At 40.6% G+C, this 16475-nt stretch overlaps 1 protein-coding gene across 3 annotated transcripts in view; it reads right to left on the bottom strand.

Annotated features, from left to right (window-relative positions):
• The window catches only part of KCNK10 (potassium two pore domain channel subfamily K member 10), a 55277-nt gene extending 39051 nt beyond the window's left edge, over positions 1-16226 (bottom strand). The window contains exons 1-2 of one of the 3 annotated variants that reach the window (XM_014264535.3): positions 15684-16226; positions 14769-14826 (exon numbers count right to left, since the gene is read on the bottom strand). In XM_014264535.3, the coding sequence (XP_014120010.2) occupies positions 14769-14820 (52 nt within the window). In that variant the 5' untranslated portion in view covers positions 14821-14826; positions 15684-16226. Of the gene's footprint in view, positions 1-8289; positions 8431-14768; positions 14827-15370; positions 15596-15683 lie in introns of those variants that run through there. The other 2 variants (XM_005483143.4, XM_026791178.2) reach the window with 2 other exon arrangements.
• Between the last annotated feature and the right edge of the window lie 249 nt (positions 16227-16475).

Here is a 16475-nt window from a genome sequence, read left to right as displayed (position 1 = left end):
CTTTAGTGTCAGACAAAAACTTAGCTATGCAGTAAGTAATGAGAATGAATTTTACCTTCCACTGAAGGACAATATCACTCCTATCTGAAACCATTTTTTTCCAAAGAACAAATCTGGAGGGTATCTTCTCCAGTTTCCACTGTCCTACTACCAGAACATACTGCTCCCATTTACCTGTGCAGCAAGTGCCTGGCAGAAACAAACGCCTGGCTCAGGTGGCAAGGTGATGGGAGCAGGGTGGCTACAGTGGTGGTCTCTGTGGAAGGCCTGGGGCTGCCACTTTCTGAACACAGACAGTTCCTACTGATTCCCACAGACCCACAACAGAACACAGCTGAGCTTATCAGGGAAGCTGGTAGCACTTCTGTGAAAGCATACTTTAGAAAAGGAAAGTATTGTGCAGACTTTGAAGAATGAGGAAAAAAGTGTGAGAAAGAATCCTAAAAACACCAACATCAGCAAAAGAGAAAGAGGCACTCCAGGAGCTGTAGGAGATCTTTTCCTGCAGCCTGTGAGATTTGGAAGAGATCATGATGGATTTGGTATTCCCCTGGAGCTCATGGAGAGGATCACACCAGAGCAGATATTCACACTGCAGTATGTGAAGGATCCCAGTCCAGGGCAGGTTGATAGTTCCTGAAGTGCTTCTACCTGTGGAGAGACCATGCTGGAGGAGGTCTGTCCTAAAGGATTGCAGCCCCATGATATGGACTCATGCAGGAGCAAGGAAAAAGTAGAAGGAGAAAGGTGCAGTCTAGAGGAGATAGACCCACCAAAAACCCCCACTCCCTATCCCCCCTGCACCATGTGAGGTGGGGAGGATAAAGAACAGTCAGGAATGAAACAATAAAGTTGCTAGGAAAAAGTAAAGCAGGGAAAAGTTATTTTGACCTTTGTCCTTATTTCTTACCACCCAGATCTATTTTAATTAGCTATAAATCAAATAAACTTTCCCCAGTTCAAGTCTCGTTTGCCTGTGATGGCAATCTCTAACTGGTCTCCCTGGCTTTATCTCTGAGGAGGAGTGAGAGTGGCAGGGTGGGCACCTGGTAGCCAGCCAAGGTCAACCCACCACAGAGAGTTTGCACAAGTGCAATAAAGATGAGGACACAACTCAGACTGTATTGTTCAGCAGTGCTTTTCCTCTGAGTCCCACCAGTTACTTGCATATGAATTTTGTGAAAAAGTCATCAGTCCAAGCACTAAGAACATCAATGCATAGATCAGGATTTAAAGAACAATGATGAACAGGAGTTAGCTACAGAGGGAGCAAACATCCTTTCAACAATAAGGCATTTCTGTCCTTCTCTACTAGAGCTGGGTCAATTTGGAACAAAAACATTCATTTGTCTTGTTGAGTGGATTTGATTTTTTTCACTTTTTATTACCTTTCATTCTAGTTTTCCCTTCTCAAACATAAGCATTTTATTTCACTCACTTTCTACACGCATTTAAGAAAAATGGATGCCAGCAGCATACATTTTCACATAAAGCTAAATGTCAAATTGATTAAATTTTTCATGTTGGCAGGAAGTCCATGCATACATAACCAATGAGGTACCAATACAATACGACTCCTCTGAAAACCCTAGAAAAGTGTCAGAAAACCTCAGTCTTCTTGTAGATGTTAAATGGCTTGAAATTGGGTGCTGGGTAAACATGACAGGTTGGATTACTTATTAATCTAGTTGTAATCAGTTTAACAAGTATGCAAAAGATTAAAAAGTCTATGCAATTATCATTCCCCTGAGCTATGCCATGTCCCTCTACTTTGTGAGGCTGTTGTAAAACTCTGCTATTCTATAATTTAGCAATTCTGAACCTACTGTCCCTAAAGAGATAGAAAAATGTATGTATCAGAAAATTTAATTTTAGTCAAGAAAGTGTAGTGAGAGAGGAGGGTCTGAATACCATTTTCATGCTTATTCTATTTCTGAAAGACAGTGCCATTTCTAATTGTGAATGTTTTAAAGCACAGAAGAATGGCAGTTCAAGCATCTCACAGGAGCTTGCAAAACAGGGAAAGGAAAAACTCACAGTGGTGGTCTAGGCAAATAAGAAGTCTGAAGGGCTAAAATCTAAGTGCCCTTAATCATATAAACACCAGAAAATCTCACTATGCCAATAAGTTTGTTCCTAAATTAGTTTTTGTATACGTCCTTATTAAGTCAATGCAGTCATCTTTTCAACGTCCCACATCAATTTCCATTGCAGCTTCCGAAGTATTTGCTTAACATAAATGAAAATGCTGTATAGATTATATGTAAAAAGGTGAAGTGTAATCTCACAAAAATAAGAAAAATAAGACACTGAGTAACTAAAGAGAGTGATAAATTCTTTCCTAGATCTCTTAAGAACAGCGCAGGAAATAACTGATAATTCTGTACCAAGGAAGTAGGGGAATATATATTAGGAAAAGTCTAGCCATAAGGAGACCTCAGCATGGGAACAGCCATCAATATATTGAAATGAGCTTTATTGGAAGTATCTAAGAACAGGGCATAAAATCACCTGCCAGAAACTGTCAGTGTTATTCATGTCCTGCATACCCCTGTGAATCCAAGAAGAAAAGCTACCAGTGAAGGGTAACAGAAAAACAGGCTAATATTTTCGTATTCAACATCCAGTTAAAAAAAAACCCAACTACTGAAATGTTAAAGATATATTATAAATAAATAAATAAATAAATAAATAAATAAATAAATGAAGAATCATTCATCTTGACAATCTACTCTCAACTCCTAGCAGGAAAATGCTCTTGAAATCCTTTTCCTCCCCTTCAATGTAAGATAGTCAATCACACCTCAACATTCCTTTTTGTATCAGTTGTGCCAAATCTCATAGCATTTCACAAATAATAGATAAACCCCTGTGACACTGAACAGAAACAACACTGTGTGCCTCACGTAAACACTGCCACTGAGAACTCAGCAAATTAATTAAATTCAAGAGTTATTTCAAAAGCTGATTAAACAAGCTGTTTTTCATATGTGCATCAAGAAGGTACAACGATTTTTCATCAATGTATTAGCAAATTTTTAAGTTCTTTTAGGGGAAGTCCTCTTTTCCACTATGCATTACAGAATGCCGTTCTATCTGTTACAAAATTAATGGACAGCCATAAACCAGATTATTTCTTTTGTTGGTTATATGATGACCACATGTAAGCTGCTCTAGATGATTATTTACAAGAACTTCCAGATTCTGAACCAGCCTCTCCTCTGTCAGAACTGCAGTCTGAGCATGCTCGTAACTGAAAACAGAGTGCCCAAGAGTTAGTGTCTGCAAACACAGCCTTAGAGCTCCTGCTACTGAGGCTATGCAAATGTCCGGGAAACAACAGGAAGCCCTAGGCTGGCTTGAGCAGGTATCTGCCAGGACTTATCCACTGACATTAAAAAAAAATCTGCAAAAGTCATGGTCATGGGATACCTTCCCCTCCCTCCTCCCTCTCCCAGGCACTGCGCTATTCTAATGCATACGTGACAGCTCACTGGTCAAAAGAATGGATGTGCTAAGGCAGGACATGAACTCCAGGAATAGCTGAAAGCATCAGAGTTTTTTCTCATTTGGCTTCAGGACAGCAGTACTCAGGGGGGTTCCTAGCTAGCACTGGCATTTGCAGGAAGATGCACTACTGCTGACACCATTTGTAGCACTACTTACAGAGCTGCCAAGTCCAGACGAATACTTGATAGAGGTTTGTCTTGTGCTGGATTGTACACTCAGTGCTGGAGGGCTGTTTGGATTTTGTTTCCCTTGCTTTTGCCTTCTCTCTCTCCTGACCTCTCTTCTACCCTGCCCTCCTCCAAATCCATCCATCTGCTCTTGTCCCTCACTTCTTTCCAACCGTGCTGGCAGCATGGGAAGCAGCATACCCCTACCTCCCTGTTCAGCTCCTCTTCTCAGCACTACCCTTCCCACAGCCCCCGACACCTGAGCCCACGTCCATGTGTGACAGGGCTCATCAATGAACTCCAGGAGAATGAAAAATTGAGCGCAAGAGCATTACAATGAGGAGCAGGAAGTGCTGAGGGGAGATTAGAAGTGATTGACAGGGCAAGTCCCAAATATGGAACCATCCTGCTTCAAGATTGGTGACTGTGTTTGTTCCAACACACTCATTGGCAGCAGTGCTATTATCAGCTTTATGAGGCTATTTATAGAGAAACCGAATACAGAGAAACCCATGAAAAATTCTCACCTTTCTCTTCCTGAAATAAGACTAAAACCAATAGATCATGCTAAAACTTGTTTCCCTAGCAATAGATTGGTAATTCTTGCTCCTGCTAAAATTGAGTGTTCTAGTTCATGAAGGTCTCTGCTCTGCCAAACAGGAAGCAAGTGCTTTTGGCTCAAGATCTTGAGGTGTAGAGATGACTTTATGAAAAAGAGTTCCTGTTAAAAGAAATTACTATACCATTGTTTTTCCTCACTAGGTAACAAATAGAAAAACGGATTTTTTTGTCAGTATGGTACAAGCACCAAAGAATAAACAGCTGCTCTCTGGCTCTCTGCAGATTTCACCCTTCAGTGAACAACAGACAGATTGAATATGATGCTGCTATTTATCCATAATCTTCTTTTTACAGACTAAACCAAAATTTCTCATTACACCATTATGTGCTTTGCATGAAACAAGTTGTTTAGTTTTCCTCAATAGGAAATGTCCCAGGATTCCCACAACATTTAGGAAGAGTCTGAATCTCCCACCACAAGTTTTCAGTGTTCCTCTTCAAAGTACTCCCAGGATGATCTAGGGTCAGGGATTTTGCTGGAATCTTCCAAATATTCTGTCTCACAGAGTCAGAAAAGAAATTCAGCCAATGGTTTCATGGCCAGACCAGATAGTCAAGGAAACCTAAGTCTTGGAATTTAGCATAAGAAGGCCTGTGTACAAAGGGAGGGACTTTCTTATTAAAAGAAACTTAGGCGTAAAACAATCAAGTGGCAGAGAAAAGAAGCAAAGATTCGTGCTGGCCTTCCTAGAAGAAAGCTATCTAAGCTACTTACATTGAAATATGATTAACACTGGCTGTCTGCCAGAGGTACAGCCTTACAGGGGAGTGAAGGAATTTATTGATCATCTCAGTCATGAGAAGAGGACTTTAGCAGCATCACTGACTGGACATCAGGCTAGAGGTGTGGCCTCCACTCTGATTACTGCATAGGAACTATAGAAAAATACTTCCAATTCAAGCAAATCTCATTAGCATTTCAATTGAGTAATAATTTCTCAAATTTTCTGTGCAACACAAATAAAAGTGAATCTTTCCATGTGGAAATGGTCTGAAATCTTAGTTCACTGAAGCTATACTATTTGCATAACCTGAAGATTCAATCTATTTTGTGGTCTTAAGTTCTTACATACATTAATACTCTTAGTTAAAGTGAATGAAAGCTTCCCAATACTTTGAAAACCTATTCTGGAACAGGATGAAGAATACATATAAAATAGATGGGACAAGATTAATCTGTGCAGAAAACATTTTTCACAAGGAATAAAAAGTTGCTGTTTGAAACATATTTATTCAGCATAGGCATTTTTATATCCTCTTATTCTAAATTCTTTATAATAGACACATTTTTCTTTTACACTTTCAGTGTGTAAGTCAACAGAAACAACCCTTGTCTCATTTCTTTGCTTGTCTGTAACTTGGATTACATGCCATTAATCTGTCAATACAGATGTGGTCAAATCGATCAGTGCAGCCCAGAGAGAATCTGCTGACCCGAAACCAGACATTAACTGAAAATTCTCCTGGCTCCAATAATCATATTTGCCTATAGCTCCCTAAACCATAGAAGGTTCTTAGAAACTTAGAATACCCTAGAATTTCAGATATCTATTTATATGAGGTTGTTTTATTCTCTAAGTCACACTCAAATGGTGTAATTCAGTTGCCTATACCACAACCAAGTGTGAGATTATGGGATAACCTAACTGGCCTTAAGCTGTGCTCCAGAAGGGCAGAAGTCTCCCTTAGGTCTATTATCACATATACCAGGCCTATACAAATATGTCAGCTACCTTAAAGCCCCTTAAATATGAGCAGATGCCTATTTTTAGAAAACTGAATCAACAAAAAAATGTCTGGTAGCAATGAAAAATTCAGGTCACAAAGTTACATGTTATCTCATCATTGTGACCCAATAAACAGACTCTATTTCCTATGAAGACAAATCAGGCTGTAGGATCATGAAGAGGTGACTCTGAGGTGGTTTCTGCAGGTGTCTTGATTGCTGCTACTCAAGGCCTCTCTGCCCAATGCTTTCCTGTGCAATCCAAACTTAGCAATGTTAACATTTAAGTAATCAGTGATAGATCTGGGTTAACCTAGAAGAACATCTTTGAGATGTTCCTGCTGCTTCCTGCATTTCAGCTGGGAGCCTCTGCAGTACCATCTTTCATAATTCTTTCAATTAATGAGGTCTTTCACACACAGTAGTTAGTGACTGTCTTTTGTTTCTCTAAGATGAAAAGATGAAATTTGAGAGGTTAAAAGCCCGGGACAAGCTGTCAGTATGTATTTTCTGTTTTCAAATCACACTAATATTATTATATTGCAGTATCAAGTAGGAAATCATTCAAACACCCTTCAACAACATATCACTGAATCTTCAAAAACTCAGTGGCACAAGTTGAAGTTGCCAAAATCCAAAATCCTCTTCCAGTAAAGTCAGTGGCATGTTGTTTTTTCTTCCCAGGGAAGAAAAGATGAGTCAGTCCTGCTGAGATATGAACATATGGCTCTAACAAACCTAGGTACTCAAAGCCTGATGCTTAAGGCACTGTGATGATCCTGTGGGACAGTGACACCATAATAACTTGCATTGCTTTCCAAGAAGATTTTTTAGGGTGTTGCTTTTTGTCATCCTCTGCTAGCAAAACAGTCTATTGTCTTCAGCAAAAAAAGTATCACACAGTCCTGCATAACACGCAGATTACCAGAAAAAGAACTGAGGCAATTTAAAGTTCTATTAAATGCATCCATTTGGGGACAAAATAGAGGAACAAAAGGAGGAAACATTAAGCATGTTTCTCCAATAAAGACTAGTGAAATAAACAGATCATAATCTAAGACAAATACTTAATTCATGAGCTAAAAATATTTTGTAATATGTCCATGAGATTATTTATAATGTGATTTAGTTTGAGTCACAGAAGAGCTTGATACATGCCTGTGGCACCAACAGAGAACACAAACATATTTCACGGATTTTTAAAATATGAACTATGATATATGCTTACTTCTAAAAGTCAGAAATAACATGTGCTTGAAAACAGTGAATTCTAGTTGAAGGCAGACAAACTCATCTTTACGTCTACACATTTATTCTCTTTTCACTGCATTTTCAGCCTTACCACAGGTACACTCTGTTCATTCAGCATTTTCTGCACTTCTGTCAGCAGATTTGACCCTGTCACACTTTGTACCCACGCTTTTGTAATCCATATTTCCTGAAGCAACTTATTTTGTCTCTCTCTGTTAGGTCTTTATATCTTTTCAAATACCTTCTAAAATTTCAAATAGTAAACTCTCATAAAATGCTGGAAATAAGTAAGTCTAGATTTCAAAAAAGAAATTGAACCACACCCAGATTTTGCAACAGACTACTAGTCCTTTTCAGGACTCCAGATCCTAAGTGCAGCATATTTCAATCCCTTTCATATATGCTATATCTCACACCTCTTGTCACAACTCCAGTTTCCAGCAGGATGCTTCCTTTCCATTTTAAAAGCATAGAAATAAAATTAAGCCAGGCTTGTGCATTCTCTTCCACCTTTTTATTCTCTCATATAGATTTTGATAACATATTCTATCACCCTACTAGCTTTTATTTCAACTTCCAACACCATGATATACCCACATTGAAATTTCTACCCTAACCTCAAAATTGCACCAATGTTCTCCTATGCTCATCATATTTTAGGACAACTGGATAACACATATTAACACATGTACTTGAGAAATTTTGCCAATAGTAAGATTTGTAATAGCATATGGATTGATTAGTAATTAAAGAAAAAGATTAAATCTGAATTCTTGGTTTCAGCATTCCCAAACCAAGGAAACAGCCCCTAAATTCTGTGACTCATTAACATGGTAACAGATACATAGTTCAGTTTTGAAGTATATTTTTGTTTAAATTCTCTGAGTTGATATTGATATTGATTGTGAGAAAAGCAGTCCAGAAGGTATGCTTGGAGAATAGCGGTTGATGGACTAAAAAGGATTGGTACTACCACAGTGAAGTACAAGGGTGTAGGATGTATGCTGCTCTCACCTGTTATTTTATCTCATTGGGGTAACCAGTGAGAACTGCATGGCACATCATTTATGAAAGTCAGCAGGTTCATCTTAGAGCAGGTTTCCCATTACATAATAGACAAACTACAGAAGTACAACCAATGTCTCAGGAACTGGGATATAAGCAGTCTCTGTTTGACAAAGGCCAGGTCCCAGGATGTTTTTAACTCCTACAGAAAACAAAGACCAGAGATATTCCTATGAAAAAGGTATTTTAAAAGGTATTATTTAGCCTTTTGCTGAATGTCACTTCTTTTACATAAAACTTTTATATAAAAAACAGATAACTGTTCAGCATTCATATTCTCTGCTTTGGCCTTTGCTATTACACTAAGATTATTATAAAATAAAGGTTAGGCCCTTGCATCACACCGAGGTCTTTAATAATCTACCTTGAATTCTAGTGCATTGCTTATCCCTTTTTTATATCAACCTCCTCATTTTTCCCTTCCCATTTCTGCACTCCAGGTGATTACCCTATTTAGAGCACAAAATCTAGGGCCTCTGTTTTCCCAGTAATTCCAGGCACTTCCTTACTCTTAACTTAGTAGCCTGCAGCAACAACACAGTTCTTTAAAAACGAAAAATTGCATTTTGCTCACACTGAAGTGAGTGGTAGAAGTCCTAGCTCTGGATTAAATAAGGAGGGTAAGAATTAAACTGTATGGCCATCTACAAGCACTCTTCTGTCTCAAGCTTACATAGTCCGCACACTGGCTACATAAATCCACATAAATGCCAAAAGCTGAACCAAAACCTGCCCAATTACAACTGGTATCATATATACTCCATCACTTCAGGTAGCATCAGTTTTTTCAAGAGTTGCCCAAGGGACTTTTCAGTCCAAAAGCCATTAACAGATTACTCTTGTACATACACAGCAAAAAAGAGCATTGGTATTCTTCACTGAAATCAAAATCCTGTCCTAACCTCTCCCACTGATGACAATTCTATTGCTCTTTCTAACTTAGACTTACAGCTTCCTATTGCCTTTGATTTTTTCATTCCCTTTTCCTCACACTACAGATGACATCTTAATGATACCCTACCCTCCACATTTCTTACCTTGACTAGAGTTCAGTCTTCCTTCACTACTCTGAGAAAGCTACTGTCAAGTCTTTTGCTCTGCCACTTTCTTACTACTAATTGAACTTTTCTGAATCCTTTGTTTTACCATTACCAGGGCACCCTAAAGACAACAATGAGAAAACTAATAGCTGTCTGCTGTCTCTCCTTCTCTCCTCATAATTAAATTGTATCTTTCTATCTTACACTGGCATCCACAGTACTCATCCATCTTCTCTGCAGGTTCCACATAGCCTTCAGTAAAGTTCTGATTTTTATTCTCTTCTATTTGTTTTCCAAACTCTTCAAATTTTCCATCTTACTGTATTTGGCACTATTGTGTCTACACCTTGCACTTCCAGGTGTCCTCCTGTTTGTCCAGTTTATATCCTCCTTCAGATATCTCATTTAAATAAACTCCCTGCAGTGTTCTACAATCCATACTTACCAGGCACAGCAGTCCCAGTCTATCAGATGGGTGGGTAAGTAGCCAATATGACTTTGTGGCACAATTAGCACAGGGTCAGTACCCTCTGACCATGGGTCATTGGCAGGGATCAGACCTAATTTTTCATACATTACATTTTCCCAGAACAGCCTTCATCTACTGAGCTAGTAACAACCAACTTGCTAGTGCAGAAAGATATTGTCTAACTCACAGTTGCATTCTACTCCTTTTTACATCTCTCCTTGAAAACACAGGACAGAAACAAGCACCTTTGTTCTACTCATCTCTGCCTTTCTAATCAAGTTTACCTTCTGCATTGGTCTCTTCAAACAAAATAACAGAAAAAGCAGGTACTGCAGCAATTTGTAACACTTCACCAGCAGCACCAATTTAATTTGTACTGAGTATGGATGTTGAAGATTTTTCAAACAGTCATCAAGGGATGGTCCAATCCTGATACCTGCATGAAGGCATTTGAGACTCAGCTCATTGTCCCACACATAGTGTCCAGTGCTGCTTGAGGTGTCTCAGATCTGAGAAATCCCAAGGTCAGTGACAAAGGACCTATGGAAGATTTGAGCTTCTCTGAAGCAGCAGCTGGGGAATATCAAAGGTATTTTGGTACTTCTAATGGGGCATAAATGATACCAGTTTCCCCTAGTTGTAAAGTGCAGAGAAAACCTTATTTCGTAATTGATATGATCTGTGTATGATGACAGGCTGTTTTGCTCCCTCCTAATTGTTTTAGCATTTAATTGCAATGCATAAGCTCTTCTTTCAATAGCAGATTTTAGATTGCTCTAAACAACTTAATTATATTTCACAACACCCTTGTGCATTAGGGAGGTATTAATATTCCTGTTTTCCAGTCTAGGAAAAAGGGAAGACAGGAAAGGGTAAGTGGCTTCCTGAAGGTTAAACAGTAAGTCAGTAGCAAAATTTGAAGAGGACCTCCAGACTCTCAACCACAGTTTTTATTTCCCACAGAAATAAAATTTACCATGCTAAATGTAAGAATGGTAATAAATACATGATTGTAGAGTTTCAAACTGCAAACAGTGCATTTGTGAAAGGATGCAGGAACTTGAATGCAAACTAAAAAAACTTTAGCGTTGAGGTAAACATTGAGCTGGATATCCAAAAAGCTCTGACAATCCATATCACTGCAATGACACCAGGAACTGCAGGCACAGAGGAACAAACAAGACTGAATTCCATTTGCTCCCTGCTATGAGCATCCTTCCCTTGAAAAAGGCATGTCATCCTCACTGTACAAGATAGTCACACTTGGGGATAATTTCTAAGCATATTTGAAGCTGTCTCATCTATTTTTTTTTTTTTCCTACAAAGAAACACCAATTTTAAGCAGATAATTTTCAGGAAAAAAAATTTATATTTCTGTAACATCCAGATGTCTCAGACAGGATGAGGGACACACTTTGTTTTAGGTACTATATAAAAATACATGTGCAAAGACATGAGCTAATTCAAGCACAGAAAACAGGTGCGTGTAACAAACAGCAGGAAAATTGCAAGAAAGGAGAGATATGAACAACAACTATGAGAATTGAAGTCTTCATATGCTGCTAAAAATCCAATCTGATATTCTGGAAAGTTTAGATGAGATTTGCACCAAATGTGAGAAGTGACAATAAGATATTGGCAGACCAAATGTTTTCTGATTGAGTACATACATGCTGATTCCACCAGCAACACAAATAGCAAGCTTGTTTTTTAAAATGTAAGGCCAGGTACTGTGATATCATTTATTCCTACTCAACATGTCCATGCTCCCTAAAACATTCTTGGAGTACCTGCTTGGGTTGTTTTTAGTCATTTCTTAACCTATTCATTCACTGAATATTAATTACATGGGTTTTAATCAATATATATCAAATTCTAGGGCATATTTCACATTGGATTGTTAAGGTCAAGTCCCAATGATTTTTGTGATAGTTTGATCTGTTTGTTAAGGGGTTCATATAGTTTGATTGCCTGATTAAGTATGAGGAGTTCACTGTAGGAATCCAGACTTAACACTTCCAAATTTATGAAATATTTGATTTATATATAAAACACACTCAGCATTTACATGCAACACAGAGATATACTTTATGCCCAAGACACATGAAGATAATACACAATTTGATAAAGTCACAGTTTCATCTCCATGCCCTGCTTGGACCAGTTTAATGGCTAAGAGATCAGTGTCCCATCAGCTGTATGTCAGACCATTCTTCATGTCAATTATATTCTTTTAAACATCTTCTCTCCACTCTCCAAGTCTTTGTTGAATTTGTGGCCAACAAAGTCTTTCTATGGTATATTGATCTTTGCTGATGCAAACTGAGAATACCAGTTCTATGCCAGAAGAGAGTCACCTGCAAAACCTAATCTATTTATCTATGTAAATATTTATAGTTTAGTCAGCATTGTGGCATTGAGCATTAATTCATTTCAATTACTATCATTCTGACCTGGGTTCAAACCAGTAATATCATCAATTCCAAGCCGGCCACATCTCCAAAAAAAGAGTCCCAACCTTTAGAAATGTGTATAGTTTCTAGAAAATATTGCCTGCAATAATCAGGTCTAAACAGTCTTTGAGATGCCATAGCCCTCACTTATGTCCTTGCTATCTTGCTTGCCATGAGCATCAGTTGATCTATTCCAAATACTGTTAGCACAAGTTATCACAATTCCTACCAGACAAAAGTATGGAAACTGCATGTTCTCTGGCTGACAGGGCACAGTTATAAAATACACTCTGAAATGAGCCTGGTATTAGAGTGAGAATGCTAACTGGACATGAGCTGTGCTCTAATACTTAGAGCTCTTTGTATCTCTTCACCCCCAACTTTCTACACATTGATTGTTGTATCTGAGAAAAGCTACTTCAGCTATTAATTCCAGAGATACCACACAGGATGCAAACCATAACATCATTCTTGTATGTGCAGAGAACAGCCTATAAGTGTGATTGTAAATCAAATTCATTTTAGAGTTTTTAGTTATTTTACACAGGTCATTGGTAACATTTATATCTACATAAATATATTTGTGTTTCAAATATAAAAGAATTCTGATCTACTTTGTCTTCTGCACTCATAATTCTTCAGTGGGACTATGTGAGTATAATGTCACTGCACTGTTCCTCTGTTGGTTAAAGGACTGAGACTTTGACAGGTTTTCCTTGCCAAATTGCCTTCTTTCTATTACACCAAATCTTATCTATTTTCTGAGTCTCTTGGAGAATTAGAAAATAACTTTTTTTCTTCCTTCTTAGCAATACATCAGCATCCTTTCTGTCTACCTAACAAAGTCAATACAGAGGGGAAATAACAGGTAGGATTCTGATTTTTAGCAGGCGGAGAGGAAACCTGCTGGGTTTCGGGTCTTTTAACTGCTACAGTACTATGATTTTATCATATCAGTAAATTGTGGCCAACCACCTGTTGGATCCATATGCTTTAAAGCTGATTGCCAAGCCAAGAGCTGCACACAGAATGCCATCATACATCCTCCTATGTGCCTTGTCAGAGAAAAGAAGGAAAAAGATTTTTTCATTAAAAGACATTTTGCAATTCATAAAATGGATTTAAATTAAGCTGCAACAAACACACATTTAGAAAAGCACCTGGGTAGACCAAATTTTCACCACAAAGAATTTAGACCCTAGCATAAGGAATATATTGTTATTTAAATAATCAAATCTCTGTTAGCACTAGTACCCATGTGCTCATTAGAAAGATGAGGGCAGAGGAGGCTGATGTGTCGATTTCAGCCTTCACCTAATTAAAGATATACTAAGGCTTAAACTAAACCTGAATTGTGTGTACAGATTGTTCTGCTGTATTCCTTCTATAACATGAGAAACTGTTTCTAATGTTTCATTTTGTAAATGTGATGGCATGGAGGATGACAGGCAAATTGACCACTAAAACCAAACCTGTGGAATAAAGGGGAGTAATCAAAGCCCATGTTATCACTTCATAATTCCTGCAAGCACTGCTGTACAGCAACTGGCTGCCAGCAGTTCTGCTGCAAACCTGAGCAATGGCTCCAAGTTGTTCTGCTCCTGTACCAATGCACAAAAATATGACACACCGGTGTACAAATTACCAAAAGAGTTTTTTCAGTCACTTCTGTGGGATGCGGATGAACCTCCTCCCCATGTCAGGCAAGGAGACTATTTGACTATGGTTTATTTTTAAATACTACTTGGATCATCTTATTGAAAACCACTGCACTGGCGTAAATCTCATTCCACCATCACACAAACACATTTCCTAAGATTGAGTCCAAACGTACCAATGTAGTTAATCAAACTGTCCACTTGGGCTGATCAGTTGTTAATAGGACACAGTAAAGAGTATAAAGGTCCCTTTGGGCTTCCTTATTAATGTTACATTTTATACCATTCAGACTAAAGCTCTGTCCACACTAAAGGTGATATTGCTGCGGCATTCTGCTCCTGCCAACAAACACGTGCCATCGAGGACCCTGAACAAGCACTCACATCTGTGTCCACTCCTGTACCACCCATTTAGCAGAGACAATGATCACTAGAAACAACAAAGGAGCCACTGATAAAACAAACAATGCTGTGAGCCAGAGATCACTGCCATGCCAGCCAAGTTTGCCTTGAAAATACTCAAGAAAAAGGGAGAGGGGGAGGCAAGAGAGATATCAAATATAAAACTGTAAAACCTATATCTAGAAGAGGTTTTAGCCATGCAGCCACCCAACCCGACATCAGTAGCATTTTCTAATGCACTGCTATAGAACTGAGCAAGAAAGAGTGAGCAGTGCTCATGGAAAGCAGACAAACATCCAACGCCTCCTCCCATTTGGAATCATATAGTCTGCTACGAGTCAATAGACACAAGGAATAATAATAATTGTTATTACAGGAGTAATGATAGTAATAGAGAATCACCAACCTTGAGGATCCCAGTTCACCTGTTTTCTTGGAGTCTCAATTGGAAATTTCATCGCTTCCTTTTTGCAAACGGAGTAAAAAGAATTAAATAAATTCCCAACCTTCCTGTCTGATGCTGCAGTCAAACAAATTAATTTCAAATTATAGGGAGCCTGCGCCGTTTGACAGAGGGAAACTGGTGGTTGCCAAGGAAAGAAATACACAAACAAATCGAAGAAGGTGGGGAGGGGCGGGCAGGGGAGTGGAGTGGAGGGGTTTGCAGGCACCCCAGCACAGAGAGGGGTATAAGGGATGGACTGAGGACAGGAGAGAATCTGGAGGAGCAGGAACGGAGCAGACTGAGATAGGTGGCGGGTCCAGGGCGCTGCTGGCTCCTGGGGAGGCTCCCGCAGCTGTTCCGCCCCGTCCACCTGCAGATGTCAGGGTGGCGGGGTTCCCGCTGCAGCGCGGCCCCTCTGCTGCGCCCACCCGAGGGGGACCCGGGCTGGAGACAACGCAGGCTTGCAAGGATCGGGGACTCGTCCAGCCTCCCACGCCCCCAGAGACACCTCCCACACGTGGCCAAGCTCCCTGGCCTCAGCCATCCCCCAGAAATGAGCGCACCTCCGTTCAGCCCCGGGCTCTAGAGGGGTAGCAAAAGTCAGCCATGGGGCGGGAGCCGCAGCAGCGCGGCTGGGGCGAGGCAGGGGCGAGGCCGGGACCACCCCGGCTCAATGCAGCAGCAGCCTGGCTCGCCCAGGAGAGCCGGAGCAGGAAGAAGAGAAGGAGGAGGAGGGAGCCACCCTACAGCTTTGGAGGGAATTCACGGAGCCCCTCTCTGCGCTGGCATAAAAAGGGGGTGGGGAGAGCCCGCGAGTCCCTTTGTAAGAGGCAGTGCGGGTGCCTAGGGAGGGGGCAGACTCCGGCTGATACTCACGAGGAATCCTTCCCGGGAGGGGAATGCAGCCTTGTTTGGCGGAGTTTGCAGCCGGAGACACGCTCGGATAAGCTACGAGCAGCAGTAGCGGCGGCGGCAGCACATGGCAGGAGTACGGCAGCATCCAGAGGCTCTGCAGCGCAGGGGGAGGGGAAGGGCAGGGGGATCGCCCGAGCCCCCGCAGCCTCTGGGGACCAGGACCGGGTACCCCGAAAGCCAAGGCACCCCTACACTCTTTCTGTCCCCGACCCGCACTGTGGACAGGGACACACACTTGGCGTCAAGGCAGTGCCTGGCACAGCGGGGCTGGGAGATGCGGCCAGGCTGCAGGAGGGGGCAGGAGGCTGGATGCTCCTCGAAGCTGCCCTAAGCTGTCAGGAGCCTTCGGGGAAACGGAGGACACTTGTGCAATTACCAGGCACTTGCTTCTTTCCAGATCTGAATTATCCCTCCTCTTCCTCATTCTCCAGGCTTTCCCTCAAACCCAAAACAGGCTAGTAACACCAGAAAGGTCTCCACCTGCAGTTACAATACAAGCCCCAGCTCCCCTCCCTTAGCCAGGAAAACAAAACCCCAGCCCCTCTGGGGGCCTGAAGGAAAACTGTGTGAGGTTAACCCTGTCCTGCCTACTCTCTTTCATAGTGGAAACCAACTCTTTGTCTGAAGGAGATCACCTACAGGGGATGGTTTAGTGGACAGATCCACAAATTCTCATATGTCATGGTCAGAGACCCATACCAGAATCAGTCCAGAGGTCCATAGACCTTCTGAATTTTCAGGAAATGTGATTGG

The sequence above is a fragment of the Zonotrichia albicollis genome, chromosome 6 (genome assembly GCF_047830755.1).
Source record: "Zonotrichia albicollis isolate bZonAlb1 chromosome 6, bZonAlb1.hap1, whole genome shotgun sequence".
Classification (NCBI taxonomy): Eukaryota; Metazoa; Chordata; class Aves; order Passeriformes; family Passerellidae; genus Zonotrichia; species Zonotrichia albicollis.
The sequence above is the reverse complement of the archived record's forward strand: the minus strand, read 5'-3'. Positions and strand labels throughout refer to the sequence as shown.